Here is an 18,950-nt window from a genome sequence, read left to right on the forward strand (position 1 = left end):
AAGCTGAATACCTCCCAGTCATAAAATAAATAAATAAATAATAATCATAATAATAATAAACTGTATTTATAGAGCACTTTTCATACAAACGATGTAGTTCAAAGTGCTTTATAATAAGTAAAAAGAAAGAAAATGAAAATGCTTGATATAATATGACATGATATAAAACAGCACACTGTTAGATATCATAATAAATTATTTGATTGCATTGATTGAGTGCATTGCACAAGTTATTCTGTGATCAAGTGCTGCAGTTGCCTCGTCTACTGTTAATACAGTGAGAGCAAGTTTTTCCACTAGCAGACAAGTGGGAGTCACGCCCCTTTACTCAAAACACACCCCCTCGTGGCTGCATTGCATTCTGGTCCATGGAAGCTGCTGTTGGTGTTAGAAATGGGTCTCTCTTCCTGCTGTCTGGATTCCTCCTCCATAGAGAGCTATGCATAGAAGCTCTCATTCTTTCATTCTGACCACTGTTTTAAAATAGTTGAGAATGTTCATGGTAGCTGCGCTGTAAATATCAAGACATGAAATGAAAATACGTATATATATATATATATACCACCAAACAATAAAACAGACTGAAAAATGCAAGACACCCCGCTAATAACGATGCTTTTAACAGCGTTTAAGTCTTTTCCTCTCTCCCGGGTCCGCAGCTAAAGCTGAAGAGTGTCTTTTCACTCATTAATGTCACACAAACGAAAGCTAAGAAAGAAAGAAGGAAAGAAAGAAAGAAAGAAAGAAAGAAAGAAAGAAAGAAAGAAAGAAAGCCATCTTGTGTGTCGTGACTCAGAGTTTTACACTGAAATCATACTTGGAAGATTCAAAGGGGATTTACCTCTCAACTATGAGGAAGTGCCTTTTTCCACCTGGTGCATCACACACACACACACACACACACACACACACACACACACACACACACACACACACACACACACACACACTCTCTCACTCACTCACTCACTCACTCACTCACTCACTCACTCACTCACTCTCTCACTCACTCACACTCTCACACTCTCACACTCACTCTGTAGGTCTGATGCATCACACACACTGCAGGTCCAAATCACAATCACTTAGTTTGCCAACAGCAATAAACACAACATATTTTTTTTTTATCAACGTAACCCATAATGCATTACGTTATCCTAGCACCCGAACGACATTTCATGCATAAAATAAAGCTGAAAACGAAAACCAGATTTCTAAATAGCCGTTATTTTGATCAACTGAGCACACAAGAGTAATCTAAATGGTTACTTAGACCATCTACATTTTGTTCTAAACTTATAAAAGTGACATATTAACCCTTACGGCTGTAGAGCAGAATGGCTCTGCTGTAAAACCAGTCCCCATTACAGCCAGTCTCTTTTTGAGGCCAATGCGGAAGTTGCCATACTCTCAAATGGCCAGTGGGGGGCGCAGCTTGTGTAACATCATCCCTGAACGTCCATTCAACTCTATGTGAAACGAGCCAACTTCTCTCTCGGTCTCTGTCTTAAATAAACACTTTACAAATGAGTTTATGGTCTGAAAAAACAATTTCAAGTATTTTTCATGCTCTCAAGGCTCCAGTTTTTTTAATTATAGCCCCATTTCGAGGAAAATAGGCGATATACTTCGGATATTGGGAAACAGTAATACTTCCGCCCGTTAGAGGCAGCAATGCGCCGCAAAGGCATCTAGTCTGCGGAAAGTACACGAATAAGAAAACCTAGCAAAACAAGGCTAGTATGGCTAGCAGATAGCAAGTCATACTTTAGCAAATTATCAGAAAATAGCGCTACTTTATGATATTTTAATAATGTTAGTAGACACACGTAACTGTATAGATGGCATACATGTAACGTGACGCTCATAACATGGCGGACCATTTAACGTTATCTAACGGTATGTAAAGTAGCCTAACGTTAAATGGTCTGTCCATGTTATACAGTAAGCGTCATAAGGTTATATGTTAACGTGACATAACATCACAAGTTTTTGCAGACTTGAATGCTGTTGGTCGTTTGTTCAATTTGCTTTTCTGTATGGTATTGGACATTTAAAAATGATACATACTTGTCTTGAGGCATCCGCCAAGCTCAGCAATTTGTTATCCTTATTTTAAAACATACTTTATCAGATCGATATAACTCAACATAGCCTAAGGTCTTGCACGAATATGTCTACTGGTAAATTAGGCATATATAGATAATCTACCAAGCAACACTTGATACAAATATAGGTAACCATTTCACAGCAGTACAGCCTACCATGGTGGAAAATTAACCATTCTTTAAGTTTGAATGATATCAAAATATATGTTGCATGGTGTAGCCTTTGTTTATGTCGAATTGTTACAGATAACCATATTTCAATAAATATAAATCATTCGTTGATTTGAAGCAGTCGGTTGGTTCTCCATCTTCATTCTTCTTCCTGGTCATTTGGTGGAAGCTGGTTCACTCGACATCAAATATCTTTATATCACATCTTATTAACAACCTGCCTGCTCTGACCAGACAACTATAATGGGCTCGTTCTATGAGATTTGGGGTACATGATTTATTTTAGCACATAGCCTACACAACAAGGTTCTTTGTTGGCAATGTTTATTGACAAAAACACACTGGCAGATACATACCAAATGGCTCAAAGTAAATCTATCAAAAGTCTCAAATCTGTCAGCATTTAGCTTATGTTATTGCAATATCTTAGGTTGAACAACTGATGATCAGCAATATTCTCACAGTAATATGCACATGGGAATCAAAACGTAGCATTCATTTTCACAAATAATTTGACCAAGGGACAATGTGCCTCTGTTCTGTTGTGCTGTTCCTGCTCCACCATGGTACTCCAGCGGCCATCCCTTGGAAGAAACAAACGACACCGTGTTATATTAATTACTATAACATAACGCCACCAAATTTCAGTTAAAGTAGGCTATAACGGTGCTCACACGTTAGCACACGATGCTAATCGAGCTAGCGTTAGCTTACAAACATGAGCATCACTCAAACAGTCCAACGAGTCCAACATAGCAGAGCACCAAGTGCGCGACCAAATCCACCTCAGTTATCAATTTTAGAGTTTGCCCAGAGATAAGTATAATAGCAGTTTACCTTGTGGAGGCTTAGCAGCAGCTAGCAGGCTGGAGACGCACACCAGCTACTCAGGCACAATGCACCAGGATCACACCACACCATGGTCTCTTGGCCAGGCCCCGGACAAGACGGTGGTCGGCTGGCTGGACTCCTGGCCCGGACTCCTACTCGCCCATACCTTCGGACTGAAAGTTATTATATTTGTTGTCCTGGACCATTTCACCACTGCAACCAGCCAGCCAGCGAGCAAGCTAGCAAACAGAAGCGAACAACAAGATGGCAGTCGTTCAAGCCTGTGAGACAAATTCGGAAACTCCCCCGGCAGCCGCTAGGGGCAGCCGCCCCCTCCTCCTTCTTCTTCTTCTACTAGTGTTTTAACAGCCCTCTCTCCCTGTACTTCTGTGTAAAGTTAATCCATTCAACCAATCAACGATGAGCAGGAAGCGGGAGATTCAAGCCTCATTTTCTGCTATCAAAACCCAATGGGTGACGTCACGCTGACATTGTCCAGATTATTATAAAAACACGATTTCAGACGGACAAGCCCGTCTTTATTGTCACACGGTTACACATCAACACATGCACGGAGGGCCACAAACACACACATGCTGACGGTGGCCGGTGAAATTTGTCCTCTGCATTTAACCCAGTCAATTGTTGTATTATACAGTCAATGTGTAAAACCCTCATAGACGGGTTTTTTTGTCAAGTTAAAACCGTCTATTACACCGGAAGAAGCACCCATAGACATCATGGCAGCTAGAAATAAGGTGGATAGATACTGTATAGTATCTAAGATGATATGGAGATATGTTAATAAAGATATAAATGGATACAGTACATATTGAAATTGGTCTTCTACTGTTGTCAATCGTTAAATAAAAAAAGAGAATATAATTACAGCAATAAGTGATTTGTTTCAATAAAACCGTCAACGCGGTTTGCGCTCTTAAAGGGATACACACACAAATGCTGCATCAGGTATCAATGGGTTAAGCTGACACACAGCAGAAGCTGCCACACAGCAGTGTAAACAGACAAGATATATTGACAGCAGAGCGCATAACACATTCATACACACATTATTGTTATTAATACACACATTCTCTCCCTGTGCGTTCAAGCAGCACAACACAGCGCGCTGTTAATGCACTTCCCACTGGGGTTTCTTCTGCTCTACATCCTCCCATTCCATCTCCATGCTTCTAAATGCTGCCAAGAGGTCAGCCAGCGCACAGAGATCTTCTCCAGGCATTACTCTGAGTCTTCTCCAGTCTCTTCTCCAGTCATTACTCTGAGTCTCCAGTCATTACTCTGAGTCTTCTCCAGTCATTACTCTGAGTCTCCAGTAGGGGTGTCACAATATATCGTCCCACGAAATTTCGCGAAAGTAAAACGTCACGATATGTATCGTTGAGATGAAATCTCATATCGCGATTTTTTTTTTTTTTTTTTTTTCTTTTTCAAAAATGAAACGTCTTTGTTTGTTGAAGTTCAATGTGTGGAAAGTAGTTCAGTTGAACAAGTCTCTGAAGAGACACATGAGAAGTTATACAGGAGAGAAACCATTCAATTGAGTTTCTGGCAAAACTGTTTACTTGACAGGAAAAACTGAAGATGCATAAAAAATAGACTAAGAAAAGTCTTGTTGTTTGAGTTTGAAGAAAAACTGAAGATGCATAATGAGAATTTATGCTGCTGAGAAACCTTTTAGTTCAAAGTAAATCTAAGTGACGGTGTAACTCATTCTATTTCAAGATAAGCCTTATCTCCAATCTCATGTTTTTTCTAGTTGTTATTGTAATAACAATTTCCCACAACAGCATGTTTTGTATTTGTGCATTTCAAATAAAATACTACTTTTCCAGTCATATATTGTCATTATTCAAGTTTAAAAAAATATTGTTAAAATCGTATCGTATCGTATCGTTATCGTGAACCCAGTATCGTATCGTGAACTGAGTGTATCGTGACACCCCTAGTCTCCAGTCATTACTCTGAGTCTCCTCCAGTCATTACTCTGTGTCTTCACCAGTCATTACTCTGAGTCTCCTCCAGTCATTACTCTGAGTCTCCTCCAGTCATTACTCTGAGTCTTCTCCAGTCATTACTCTGAGTCTCCAGTCATTACTCTGAGTCTCCAGTCATTACTCTGAGTCTCCAGTCATTACTCTGAGTCTTCTCCAGTCATTACTCTGAGTCTTCTCCAGTCATTACTCTGAGTCTTCTCCAGTCTTTACTCTGAGTCTTCTCCAGTCATTACTCTGAGTCTTCACCAGTCATTACTCTGAGTCTTCAGTCATTACTCTGAGTCTTCACCAGTCATTACTCTGAGTCTTCAGTCATTACTCTGAGTCTTCAGTCAATTCTCTGAGTCTCCAGTCATTACTCTGAGTCTTCACCAGTCATTACTCTGAGTCTTCAGTCATTACTCTGAGTCTTCACCAGTCATTACTCTGAGTCTTCACCAGTCATTACTCTGAGTCTTCTCCAGGCATTACTCTGAGTCTCCAGTCATTACTCTGAGTCTTCAGTCATTACTCTGAGTCTTCTCCAGTCATTACTCTGAGTCTTCACCAGGCATTACTCTGAGTCTCCAGTCATTACTCTGAGTCTTCACCAGTCATTACTCTGAGTCTTCACCAGTCATTACTCTGAGTCTTCTCCAGTCATTACTCTGAGTCTTCTCCAGTCATTACTCTGAGTCTTCACCAGGCATTACTCTGAGTCTCCAGTCATTACTCTGAGTCTTCACCAGTCATTACTCTGAGTCTTCACCAGTCATTACTCTGAGTCTTCACCAGTCATTACTCTGAGTCTTCTCCAGTCATTACTCTGAGTCTTCTCCAGTCATTACTCTGAGTCTTCTCCAGCAGCACAGGCAGGCAAAGCCCATGAAACGTATTGAGAGGGTGATTTCCTGGCATTTTCAACATGGCTAGGAGTGGTGAAGGAGCGCGCTACATCGTTAACGGCGTGTTATGTCACAGTTCGGAGGTGATTAAGCGATTCGTCACTTCGGGACGCCGGAGATAGGCCAGCGGGGAACGCACGCCTTATGTAACGAGCCCTAATTAGCCTGACCCAGGAAGTAAATGTCACCCGTACTCAATCAATCACCCACCTGCCAGCTGTTTGTTTGAGAGTGTGTGTGTGTGTGTGTGTGTGTGTGTGTGTGTGTGTGTGTGTGTGTGTGTGTGTGTGTGTGTGTGTGTGTGTGTGTGTGTGTGTGTGTGTCGGGCTCGGGCCAAATTCTGCTCCATTTCTGCAATAATTGGCAGTCGCCACATTTGGAGGAGGCGCTGTTTCCTTTATCCATAGATTCAGACTAGATTCAGACTAGATACATTTGTCATTATGGGATTTCCCATTGTTTGTGCATCTATTATTGTTTGTGTTCAAGGACTTTTTTTTTAATAATAAAATACAAGGTAATAAAGGTATTAAAGTGTGTGTGTGTGCGTGTGTGTGTGTGTGTGTGTGTGTGTGTGTGTGTGTGTGTGTGTGTGTGTGTGTATTCATGTGTGTTTGGACCCGCAGTACCCTCACTTCCTGAAGAGGGACGCCAACAAGCTCCAGATCATGCTGCAGCGCCGCAAGCGCTACAAGAACCGCACCATCCTGGGCTACAAGACGCTCGCCCTGGGCCTCATCAACATGGCCGAGGTATCCAACCGTCACTCTGCATCTACTTCCTGCTTCAGCACTGCACCAGAGATTTTCATCCACCATTTATTTTCCCATAGACATTTCCTAAAATGCTTATACAAATAGTTTTACTGGGTCAAACCAAACTGTTCAGATATAGAAACAGGAGAGACCACATAACTTTTCACTCTGACCAAAATGTAAAAGAATGGTGGATTTAAAGAAAATATTTTTTTTTATGTTTTTTTTAAGTTTTGGTCCCAGTGAAATGTTCTATGGTCTCTCCCGATTCTAAATATAGCTGAACCGTTTGGTTTGACGAAGTAAAACTATTTTTATACGCATTTTACGAAATGTCTATGGGAAAATAAATGGCGGATGAAAATCTCTGGTACAGTGCTGAAGCAGGAAGTAGGCGGTCACTTTGCCTCTCTATTGCATTAAAATGTAGCAGTGTCGTAGATGCTTAAAGGAAGAGACCCCCTTTGGAAAATGTCTGTTTGATATCATCAACGTGTGATGTTGAAGGGATGTCATTTACTGCATTGGCGTAACCCACTTTCTCTCATCTTATGTGTCCACCATCTCCTCCTGTGTCCTCCTCTCCAGTGGTATAATACCCATGATGTTGCTTCTCCCTTTCATAAATGCGTTCTTCTCTGTTCACTCTGTGATTGGTATTCATGGCGGTTCCTCTGGAAGCTGGACTCCTTTATATCCAGCGTTAACCTTCACTCTTAACCTTCATCAGAACTCAATTGGGGCCGAGTGCACTTTAGAATCTAAGTTGGGTTCTGATCTTGGACCCGTCTTTCCCTTCCTGGACGCCATAAATGTCACCGTGAATCAAACTTTACATTACATTTCATCTGCTTCTGCCAAAGACTCACAGTGTCTCTCTCTCTCTCTCTCTCTCTCCCTCTCTCTCTCTCTCTCTCTTTGTCTCTCCCTCTCTCTCTCTCTCTCTCTCTCTGTCTCTCTCTCTCTCTCTGTCTTTCTCTCTTTCTCTGTCTCTCTGTCTCTCTCCCTCTCTGTCTCTCTCTCTCTTTGTCTCTCCCTCTCTCTCTCCCCCTCTCTCTCTCTCTCCCGCTCTCTCTCTCTCTCTCTCTCTGTCTCTGTCTCTCTCCCGCTCTGTCTCTCTCTCTCTCTTTGTCTCTCCCTCTCTCTCTCCCTCTCTCTCTCTCTCTCTCTGTCTCTCTCTCTCTCTCTGTCTCTCTCTCTCTCTTTGTCTCTCCCTCTCTCTCTCCCTCTCTCTCTCTCTCTGTCTCTCTCTCCCTCTCTGTCTCTCTCTCCCTCTCTCTCTCCCTCTCTCTCTCTCTCTCTCTCTCTCAGTATGAAGTCCTGATAACAGGCTTGTGGTTTATGGCGTGCGTGCGTTGCGTGCGTGCGTGCGCGTGCGTGCGTGCGTGCGTGCGTGGCGTGCGTGCGTGCGTGCGTGCGTGCGTGCGTGCGTGCGTGCCTGAACACAACAGGACGCTCCCTGCACTTTACAGATGCCTGCTTGTGTTGTCTTGACTGTGTCTGTAAGCTAAGAGACACGTTGTCTCAAAGCATCTTGAACAAACAGTTTTCGCCCACAAAACATGCTTCCCAGAGAGGAAGAGACGTAAACACACATAAACAAGGACTGGCTTTGAGGCGTCTGCTCGCTGTGGGTCGCCATGACACTTTAGATCCTCCACACTGAGCCAGCGCCGGCTCAGTGTGTTAGTTCTCCAGAGCGCTTTAACATGACAGCTGTCAGAGCTGATCCATGAAGAAGATAGATATGACTCTGTGACCCAGCCCAGAATGACCACCTAAAACTCATCTCTGACATCCTGATATCAAAGCTTCTTTACATTGGAGATTTCTATTGGCTTTCTAAGTCTGCGGAGACATGGCTAAGGAGGAAGAAACTGCAGGGAAAATGTGTTAAAACGTGTGAGGAAACAGCATTTTGATGGCTGTCTAACGTCATGTGTCGTATATCCGGTTGAAACGGGACGTCCCCGGCAGAGTGTAACAGGTTGGACCGGGACTAACGAGGAAGGAGAGAGAGGCGCTGAGATGAATGGAGCCTCACCTGGAGCTGTGAGATGAATGGAGCCTCACCTGGAGCTGTGAGATGAATGGAGCCTCACCTGGAGCTGTGAGATGAATGGAGCCTCACCTGGAGCTGTGGCAAACAACAGCTTCTCCAAGACGAATACATTCCAGTAATTGGTTCCAGTCACCAGGATGCAATCGTCTCGTGTGAGGAAGAGTAAACGGAGACTGAGCTATGTTGCTACGCGTGTTAGCTTTGAAAGTTGTGATGTTTTATATGGTCGGAGGGGGACTTGTTTAGAAATCCTGTGATGTATTGGTTGGAATTCTTATGTCAGACATGTTGTTCTTCATGAAGAAATGGGATCTTGATGTAAAGATATGAGCAGCTGTTTTCAGATAGGTGTCTGATTCTGTCACTGTTGGCTGAAAACGTCATAACTGCAGTCCAACATGTGGGATTTTCATGTTTTTTTTTCACTCCAGTTGTACTTGGACAAAATTCCCCCTGCGTTCCCGGTCGTTGCTCCACCCCCTCTGCCGATCTGGGGAGAGCCGTAGACTAGCACGTGCCTCCCGCCGACACATGTGCAGTCGCCAGACGCTTCTTTTCACCTGACAGCGAGGAGGAGTTTCACCGGCAGGACGTACGTAGCGCCATGGTGGGAACATGGAGGGAACATGGCTGCCGTTGGCCCCTCCCTCTGGCCGTGATGCCCCCAGATCCCTAAGGCCAGGTCGACCAGAGGAGGCGCCATTTCAAAAGCATTTCGATAAACGAGAAAAATTCACAGTCGTTCAACTTCCTGTACCTGAAAACAAGGCTGTCAACCTTTCAGGAGCTAATATGAGAGAAGCAGTTTGGAGATATGACTGCAGTTCTGTGTGGATTTAGCTAACAGGAGATATGACTGTAGTGCTAGGTGGATTTAGCTAACAGGAGATATGACTGTAGTGCTGTGTGGATTTAGCTAACAGGAGATATGACTACAGTGCTGTGTGGATTTAGCTAACAGGAGATATGACTGTAGTGCTGTGTGGATTTAGCTAACAGGAGATATGACTGTAGTGCTGTGTGGATTTAGCTAACAGGAGATATGACTGTAGTGCTGTGTGGATTTAGCTAACAGGAGATATGACTGTAGTGCTGTGTGGATTTAGCTAACAGGAGATATGACTGTAGTGCTATGTGGATTTAGCTAACAGGAGATATGACTGTAGTGCTATGTGGATTTAGCTAACAGGAGATATGACTGTAGTGCTGTGTGGATTTAGCTAACAGGAGATATGACTGTAGTGCTGTGTGGATTTAGCTAACAGGAGATATGACTGTAGTGCTGTGTGGATTTAGCTAACAGGAGATATGACTGTAGTGCTGTGTGGATTTAGCTAACAGGAGATATGACTGTAGTGCTGTGTGGATTTAGCTAACAGGAGATATGACTGTAGTGCTATGTGGATTTAGCTAACAGGAGATATGACTGTAGTGCTGTGTGGATTTAGCTAACAGGAGATATGACTGTAGTGCTGTGTGGATTTAGCTAACAGGAGATATGACTGTAGTGCTGTGTGGATTTAGCTAACAGGAGATATGACTGTAGTGCTGTGTGGATTTAGCTAACAGGAGATATGACTGCAGTTCTGTGTGGATTTAGCTAACAGGAGATATGACTGTAGTGCTGTGTGGATTTAGCTAACAGGAGATATGACTGTAGTGCTGTGTGGATTTAGCTAACAGGAGATATGACTGTAGTGCTGTGTGGATTTAGCTAACAGGAGATGTGACTGTAGTGCTGTGTGGATTTAGCTAACAGGAGATATGACTACAGTGCTGTGTGGATTTAGCTAACAGGAGATATGACTGTAGTGCTGTGTGGATTTAGCTAACAGGAGATATGACTGTAGTGCTGTGTGGATTTAGCTAACAGGAGATATGACTGTAGTGCTGTGTGGATTTAGCTAACAGGAGATATGACTGCAGTGCTGTGTGGATTTAGCTAACAGGAGATATGACTGTAGTGCTGTGTGGATTTAGCTAACAGGAGATATGACTGTAGTGCTGTGTGGATTTAGCTAACAGGAGATATGACTGTAGTGCTGTGTGGATTTAGCTAACAGGAGATATGACTGCAGTCCTGTGTGGATTTAGCTAACAGGAGATATGACTGTAGTGCTGTGTGGATTTAGCTAACAGGAGATATGACTGTAGTGCTGTGTGGATTTAGCTAACAGGAGATATGACTGTAGTGCTGTGTGGATTTAGCTAACAGGAGATATGACTGCAGTGCTGTGTGGATTTAGCTAACAGGAGATATGACTGTAGTGCTGTGTGGATTTAGCTAACAGGAGATGTGACTGTAGTGCTGTGTGGATTTAGCTAACAGGAGATATGACTGCAGTGCTGTGTGGATTTAGCTAACAGGAGGATTTCTCATTCTATTGTGTGTGTTTGGCGTCTCTGCTCGGCTGCTGTGATTTCTGACACGTGTTCATTTGCATATTTTCCCTTCTGGCTGTAAAATGTGGGCAGATAGAGACACTGCGTAACGCATCATCATTCAGAAACCACGCCCAAGACGGGGGAAAACAGAAACCCCCCCTCCAATCCTGGCGTTCCCCTATGTCACGTGCATGGTTGCGTGTTGCACACAAATATCGTAGATACAGAAGATGAACACTCCAACTTACTTCCTTGACAGCTAAATCCACATTTTCTTCTTGCCAATTCTCAATGGCTTCCTTGTTTTGCTCACAGGAGTACAAAAAAAATTTAATTGGCGATTTTTTACATTTGTTGTGTGCGCAGCCCCAACACACAACAGCTTTTAGCTATGTTTAATTCAAGGAAAATGATGCTGGTGAATGGGAGTGAACGGACCGATTTCCCCCGTGATGGGCGTGGCCTATTTCATGCAGTGTCTCTATGAGCTGCTGTGAGAGGATGATGTTGTGAGAGGATGATGCTGTGAGAGGATGATGCTGGGAGAGGAGGATGTGTCAGAGAGAGAGAGAGAGAGAGGGACAGCTTTACCCACAGATTAGCTGGACCCCAGCCAGGCCTGGACACACACACACACACACGCACGCACGCACGCATGCACACGCACGCACACACACACACACACACACACACACACACACACAGTCTCTCTCTTTACGGCTGCCTGCTGGCTCTGAGCCTCCATAAGCAGCTGCACAGACTTCATTACCTCGCCGAGTGTGACCAGACTACTGAGAGACAGGATATCACACACACACACACACACACACACACACACACACACACACACACACACACAGAGACGCACACACACACACACACACACACACCAGACGGGCTGTTTGCTACAGCCGCAGAGGGAGCAGCGGTTTGGAAGTACAGTCTTTGTTTTGGTCGTCAGTCGTCCTCTCTGTTGTCTGTGACTGTCGTCTGCTGTTCTTATTCCCTGACTGCTGCTTCAGTCTGTCCTCTTCTCCTCCTCTCCATCATCACCCTCTTCTTCTCCTCCTCTCCATCATCACCCTCTTCTCCTCCTCTCCATCATCACCCTCTTCTTCTCCTCCTCTCCATCATCACCCTCTTCTTCTCCTCCTCTCCATCATCACCCTCTTCTTCTCCTCCTCTCCATCATCACCCTCTTCTCCACATCTCCCTGGCAGCCTTCTCCCTGTCCTCATTTCTCCTCGCTCTTGTCCAGCCTCTCTCTCTCTCTCTCTCTCTTAATCTCTCTCTCTCTCTCAATTCAATTCAATTCAATTCAAAGGGCTTTATTGGCATGATAAGGTGCATCTTACATTGCCAAAGCATACATTAGCAACACTTAGCAGTTACAAAGAATCAAAAACAGAAAACAAGACATTTTGTTATCCAGTAACATAAATCACCAAATCTGAAGATATTCAAAAAGGAAGATAAAAGAAAATTAAATGGAATGTGATAGTATAGAGTACAATAGAAGACCATTGTTGACCGGGATCTATACAGAATAATAACAGAACTGTAATAAATAGGCAGTTAAATGGTGATAGTGCAAAATAGTGAGCAATTACAGTATATTAACAAAAATTCACAGAATCTGTAAATAACCGTTGTTATTTTGAAATCTTCAGAAGAGAGTGAAAAACAAAACAAAACAAAAAAGAATAAAATATAATAGAATAAGATAGAATAGAATAAAATATTAATATAATATAAGCAATAAGCAAAAACAAGACATTTTGTTACTCATTAATTATAGGTCACAAAACTGTGACCTAAGTAAAATACGATAAAATAAAAGATTAAATCAAAGCAATAAAAAGCAGTAAAAGCAATAAAATAAAAACAATCACTAAGCTAGCTAATTCAGCCAGATGTGGACGGCTCTCCTGTCCACTGGCTGTCCCTCAGCGGCTGGCAGCTCCACACATAATGGGCTGCTAAGACGGTGCATTCGGGTTTCTCTCCAAGGAGGTATTGGAGTGCAGATGTGTCTGTGACATTTTCAAATTCTTTGTATATCCGGTTAATTTGGGGGGTGAATGACGCTCTAATTTCTTTATATTTGTCACATTTTAACAGGAAGTGTAGCTCTGTCTCCACCTCTCCTTGGGAGCAGAGTGAACACAGCCTCTCCTCTCTGGGTAGCCAGGTCTGTCGGTGTCTGCCTGTTTCTATTGCCAGGCTATGATCACTGAGTCTGTACCTGGTCAATATCTTCCTCATTTTTGGGTCAGTAATAGTGGTCAGGTAGTCTGCCACCGTGTAGTCTCGATTTAGGGCCAAATAGCAATCTAATTTACTTTGGGTTTTTGTGGTATTCTTCCAATAGGTAATATAGTTTTCTTTTTGATTTGTGATAATTTGGTTGGGCCGGGTAGACTGAGGGCTGTCCTGATGCTGGGGGGGGGGTTGGGAGTCAGTCTCAGGACCAGCTGGCTGAGGGGGCTCCTCTCTATGCGCTCTTCTTGGCTTCCCTTCCTGCATCTCTCTCTCTCTCTCTCTCTCTCTCTCTCTGCTTCCCTTCCTGCATCTCTCTCTCTCTCTCTCTCTGCTTCCCTTCCTGCATCTCTCTCTCAATTCAATTCAATTCAATTGGCTTTATTAGCATGACGTACACTGTACATATTGCCAAAGCAAGCGATTAGATATGAACAGCTAAACATTAATTAGAAAACTTACTATATACTATATACTAACATACTACAGGACTCTCTCTCTCTCTCTGCATACCTGTGTGTCAGCCTGACTCTCTCTCTCTCTCTCTCTCTCTCTCTCTCTCTCTCTCCCTCTCTCTCTCAAATTCAAATTCAAATTCAAATTCAAATAGCTTTATTGGCATGAATGTCATAACAACAATATTGCCAAAGCATCAAGAAACAATCACATTAAACATTCAACATCACTACTCATGAATAAAACAATAATACAGTAATACAATACATACAATGCGCAATAATAATACACATTAATGATGAAACATTGAGATTGAGACACATCAGTGTCCGTGTAGGTCACTCACTGTCCCTCAGGTTGTGGCATGTTGAGACATATTGGGCAAACAGGTAAGCCCTGTCTCCTTCGCCTAGGACTAGTTTTAATTTGGAGAACTCATTTAGTTCTTTGAAGTCAGGAATTACAGAGTTGAACTTATTGAAGTAAATATTCCTTGTTTCTTCAAAGGTTTTACATTGTAGGAGGAAGTGCATCTCTGTTTCGACGTCACCTGTCAAACAGTGACCACATGTTCTGTTTTCTTTTGGTTGCCATGATTTCTTATATCTTCCTGTTTCGATTGCCAATTTGTGGTCACTGAGCCTGTACCTGGTGAGGATCTGTCTCTGCTTCCTATCTCTGACGGTAGAGAGATATTCTGCAAGTTTGTAATCTCTGTTTAGAGCCAGATAACATTGTAATCTACTTTGGCTTTTTGTTTCTTCTTTCCAATGATCTAAATAGGTTTCTTTACATTGCTTTATAATTGGGTTGACTCTGATTGTTGTTTGGGAAGCAGGGCTGGTGTGAGCCTGGTCAGAGTGTGTCTGAGGAGGGGCAGTTAGTCTCAGCACCAGCTCACATAGGGGGCTCTTTTCTGGGCTCAGCTCTTGGGTTTGGAGGGCTTTGCAGTGGAGGGTGTCTGGGGGGCTGGATCTGAGGTGAGTAAAGAATTTGAGTGCTCTCTTTTTAATGTTAATGATCAGTGGGTATCGGCCTAATTCTGCTCTACACGCATTTGTTGGGGTATTTCTGTGGACGCGTAAGATGTATCTGCAGAACTCTGCATGTAGAGATTCTGTTGGGTGTTTGTCCCATTGAGTGTAGCTATGAAGGAGTGGACCCCAGACTTCACTACCGTACAGCGCAATAGGCTGGATGACACTATCAAATATTTTAATCCAGATTTTAATTGGAATTTGGAAATTATAAAATTTTCTCTTAACACATTGAATGCCAGCCATGTTTTCATTCCTGTAGGTAAGTTGTGCCAGGGGTGTTTTTGACGATTCTGGCTCATTTTTGAACAGACGAGGATTCTTTTCTGTTAAGAATTCATGAACACCAATCATCTAAAAATAACTAATAGAATGTGTGCTTTCTCTGTCTAAAAGAGTTAGTTTGCAGAGTTAGTAGTTATGTAGATATTAGCCGTTGAGTACAGCATGGTTTCAGCGTCTGGAAATTTATTCAGAGATAAATGGCTTTTTGTGAAACAGTCACTTTAACCATTCATTTTTGGCATCAGTAAGACCGTCAGACATTCTAAACAATAGTTTTGAACAGTAATTTCCTCCATAACAACAGGAAACACCCCTCTCATTCAAACTCCTCCCTCCGTGTGTCTTCTCCTCCTTCCTCCTGGCTGTACAGCGGGCGTGTCAGAAGCGCTTTTGCTGCTGCCTGCCTGTGTGCCTGCCTGCCTGCTTGCCTGCGTGCGGACGCTCCTTGTGCGAGTCAAGATGGGCCGGGGAATGCGTGGGCGATGGGCAGATGTTGATTCTGGCCTTTCTGAGGTGTTTCAAAGTGTGTTTCACCTATGATCTATTTTGCAAATCGCTCTCCGCTCTCTGTGTGCTGCTGCCGGTGCGCGGCCGCTCTCAGGCAAGACAAGTCTTGAATGGATTACTGTAAAATCGCCACGGCATTTCCTTGAACGGCTTGGTCCCGCGGCAGTTTTTTCTTTGATTTCGGTCGTCTGGGGGAGCACTGTCAACACTTAGTGGGTCGGTAAAATAGATTATACACATTATCTTGCTCCAATAGTGATCTCGAAGATGTAAAAGTTGTTGATTGATGTCCCACCGTCAAAAAAAAAAAATGTTTATGTAAGACGAGTTATTTCGGCTCTGGCACTTAAGCGCTGGATTATGTAAGACGAATTATTTCGGCTATGGCACTTAAGGTGTTAACACTTTCAGTGCCACGGCCCTTGGGCAAAAGGTTGCTTGCTGTGCCACATAGGCCGCAATGCATTTTAAAACAGTCATATAATTTCTTTAATAATTACTATGTAAACACTGAACACGCACAAATAACGATGAGACTCTCTTCTATCACCTGCAAAAAAAAGTTTATTGATCCCATTTTCCGTTCTTTAGTTATGAGCCGGAGAAGATAGCTTGATTGAACGAAAAAAAGAGCTTTTTTTCTACGAGCTGAGATAATGAGCCTTTTGTGAAATTAAACATTTCAAGCACATCACTGACTCTGAAGCTAATTTTCTGATGTAGTCACACCTCAAAAATAATTTCCTTCAATAAAACAGTGAAGGCAAGGGAATTTTGTTTGGAAGAATAATATTTTTAGCTGAAACCAGCAGCGCTGGCGCCTGCATGCGCTGCTGGTTGCAGCTTCTTGCTGATCTTTTGCTGCTGGTGGGCATCGGATATTCTGGCTTGCGTTTGCCAACCCTGTCCTGCTGTCTGGGTCTGTGTTGTGTACTTGGCTCTGCGTGCCCACCTCCCCCCCTCCTCCTCCCCCCCCCCCCCCGTTGTGGGAGGAGTGTCTCTCTGCTCTGCTGTTTTCTCGTTTTCTCTGCCTGTGCTCAGCACTGAAAAAGTCTGCTAGATCCTGCTTTTTTACAGCCGCGTGTACCAGCTCCCATGCTTCGAGTTGAGAATAATAACAAATCCACGGCTGATCATGTGTTGCAGCGGACACGGAGGCTGTTGCAGCGGACATCGAGGTGCTCAATTGTGATAGCAGATTGGCTGCTGCAGGGGCACAGCTAAACGTTGCTTCAATGAAGCCGCTGCATACGGACGGATGCGATGCGATTTCCTTCCCCCCAATGACTTCTTCTGTGTGTTTCACTCCACGTTCTCTCATCTGGAGAGCGCTGTCGCCACCTAAGGGTTCTGTAAAATAGGTTAGACACATTCAATACCTCTGAATATTGTAAGAGGCGATGTAAGAGGCATAGATCGACACCCCCCCGTCAAAAAAAAAAAATCGAGTTATGACGCCATTTGGCGTCGCTGGCACTGTACGGTAAATTTCTAATGACGCCATATGGCGTCGCTGGCACTGAATGTGTTAATTGCATTTAGAGCTCTTCGAGCTTTTTCTTTTAGTGCATTCACTGCCATGTTGAAACTCCCTGATGCTGATATGGTTATACCAAGGTAGGTATAACTCATACTGTGTTCGATGATACAGTTATTTATGGTGAACTGGTATTTGTTCTCCTGACATCTTGGGCGTTTTTGAAAAATCATGACATTTGTTTTCTTCATATTTATAGCCAGGGCCCAGTTCTGACAGTATTGTTCTACTATGTCCAGCAGGTGCTGTAGTCCTTGTTCAGTAGAAGATAGTAGGACAAGGTCATCAGCATAGAACAGAGACTTGACCTCTTTATCTAAGAGGGAGAGGCCAGGAGCAGCACATTGATCCAACTGAACAGCAAGCTCATTTATATACACATTAAATAAAGTCGGGCTTAAGTTGCAACCTTGCAACTCTCAAGTAGCAAGGTAGCAAGTAGCAAGTAGCAAGGTAGCTACCTACTCAAGTTGCAACCTTGCAACTCTTGCAACTCTCTCTCTCTCTCTCTCTGCATACCTGTGTGTCAGCCTGACTCTCTCTCTCTCTCTCTCTCTCTCTCTCTCTCTCTCTCTCTCCCTCTCTCTCTCTCTCTCTCTCTCTCTGCATACCTGTGTGTCAGCCTGACTCTCTCTCTCTCTCTCTGCATACCTGTGTGTCAGCCTGACTCTCTCTCTCTCTCTCTCTCTCTCTCTCTCTCTCTCTCTCTGCATACCTGTGTGTCAGCCTGACTCTCTCTCTCTCTCTCTCTCTCTCTCTCTCTCTCTCTCTCTGCATACCTGTGTGTCAGCCTGACTCTCTCTCTCTCTCTCTCTCTCTCTCTGCATACCTGTGTGTCAGCCTGACTCTCTCTCTCTCTCTCTCTCTCTCTCTCTCTCTCTCTGCATACCTGTGTGTCAGCCTGACTCTCTCTCTCTCTCTCTCTCTCTGCATACCTGTGTGTCAGCCTGACTCTCTCTCTCTCTCTCTCTGCATACCTGTGTGTCAGCCTGACTCTCTCTCTCTCTCTCTCTCTCTCTCTCTCTCTCTCTGCATACCTGTGTGTCAGCCTGACTCTCTCTCTCTCTCTCTCTCTCTGCATACCTGTGTGTCAGCCTGACTCTCTCTCTCTCTCTCTCTGCATACCTGTGTGTCAGCCTGACTCTCTCTCTCTCTCTCTCTGCATACCTGTGTGTCAGCCTGACTCTCTCTCTCTCTCTCTCTGCATACCTGTGTGTCAGCCTGACTCTCTCTCTCTCTCTCTCTGCATACCTGTGTGTCAGCCTGACTCTCTCTCTCTCTCTCTCTCTCTCTCTCTCTGCATACCTGTGTGTCAGCCTGACTCTCTCTCTCTCTCTCTCTCTCTGCATACCTGTGTGTCAGCCTGACTCTCTCTCTCTCTCTCTCTCTCTCTCTCTCTCTCTCTCTGCCTACCTGTGTGTCAGTCAGCCTGTCTGTCTGTCTGTCTCTCTCTCTCTCTCTCTCTCTCTCTCTCTCTCTCTCTCTCTCTCTCTCTCTACCTGTGTTCCAGCGTGTCTATCTCTCTCTCTCTGGCTTATTTCACCCAGCTCCCCTCCTCCTCTCCTCCTCTTCCCCTGCACCACTTCCTTTCGGTTCCCTTCCTTCCTCTCCATCCTCAACCTCCTCCACACATCTCAGCGTCTTGTCTCTATGTT

The 18,950-nt window shown here is 43.8% G+C and overlaps 1 protein-coding gene across 1 annotated transcript in view; it reads left to right on the forward strand.

Moving 5' to 3' along the window:
* Positions 1 to 18,950, forward strand: part of LOC310779736 (phosphofurin acidic cluster sorting protein 1-like) — a gene marked incomplete at its 5' end in the record, with an annotated part of 117,098 nt that overhangs the window by 92,016 nt on the left and 6,132 nt on the right. Inside the window, one exon of the mRNA XM_083640229.1 lies at positions 6,639 to 6,764. Within this exon, the coding sequence (XP_083496355.1) occupies positions 6,639 to 6,764 (126 nt within the window). The remainder of the gene's footprint in view (positions 1 to 6,638; positions 6,765 to 18,950) is intronic.

This window comes from Poromitra crassiceps, assembly GCF_964638095.1.
Source record: "Poromitra crassiceps genome assembly, chromosome: 7".
Taxonomy (NCBI): Eukaryota; Metazoa; Chordata; class Actinopteri; order Beryciformes; family Melamphaidae; genus Poromitra; species Poromitra crassiceps.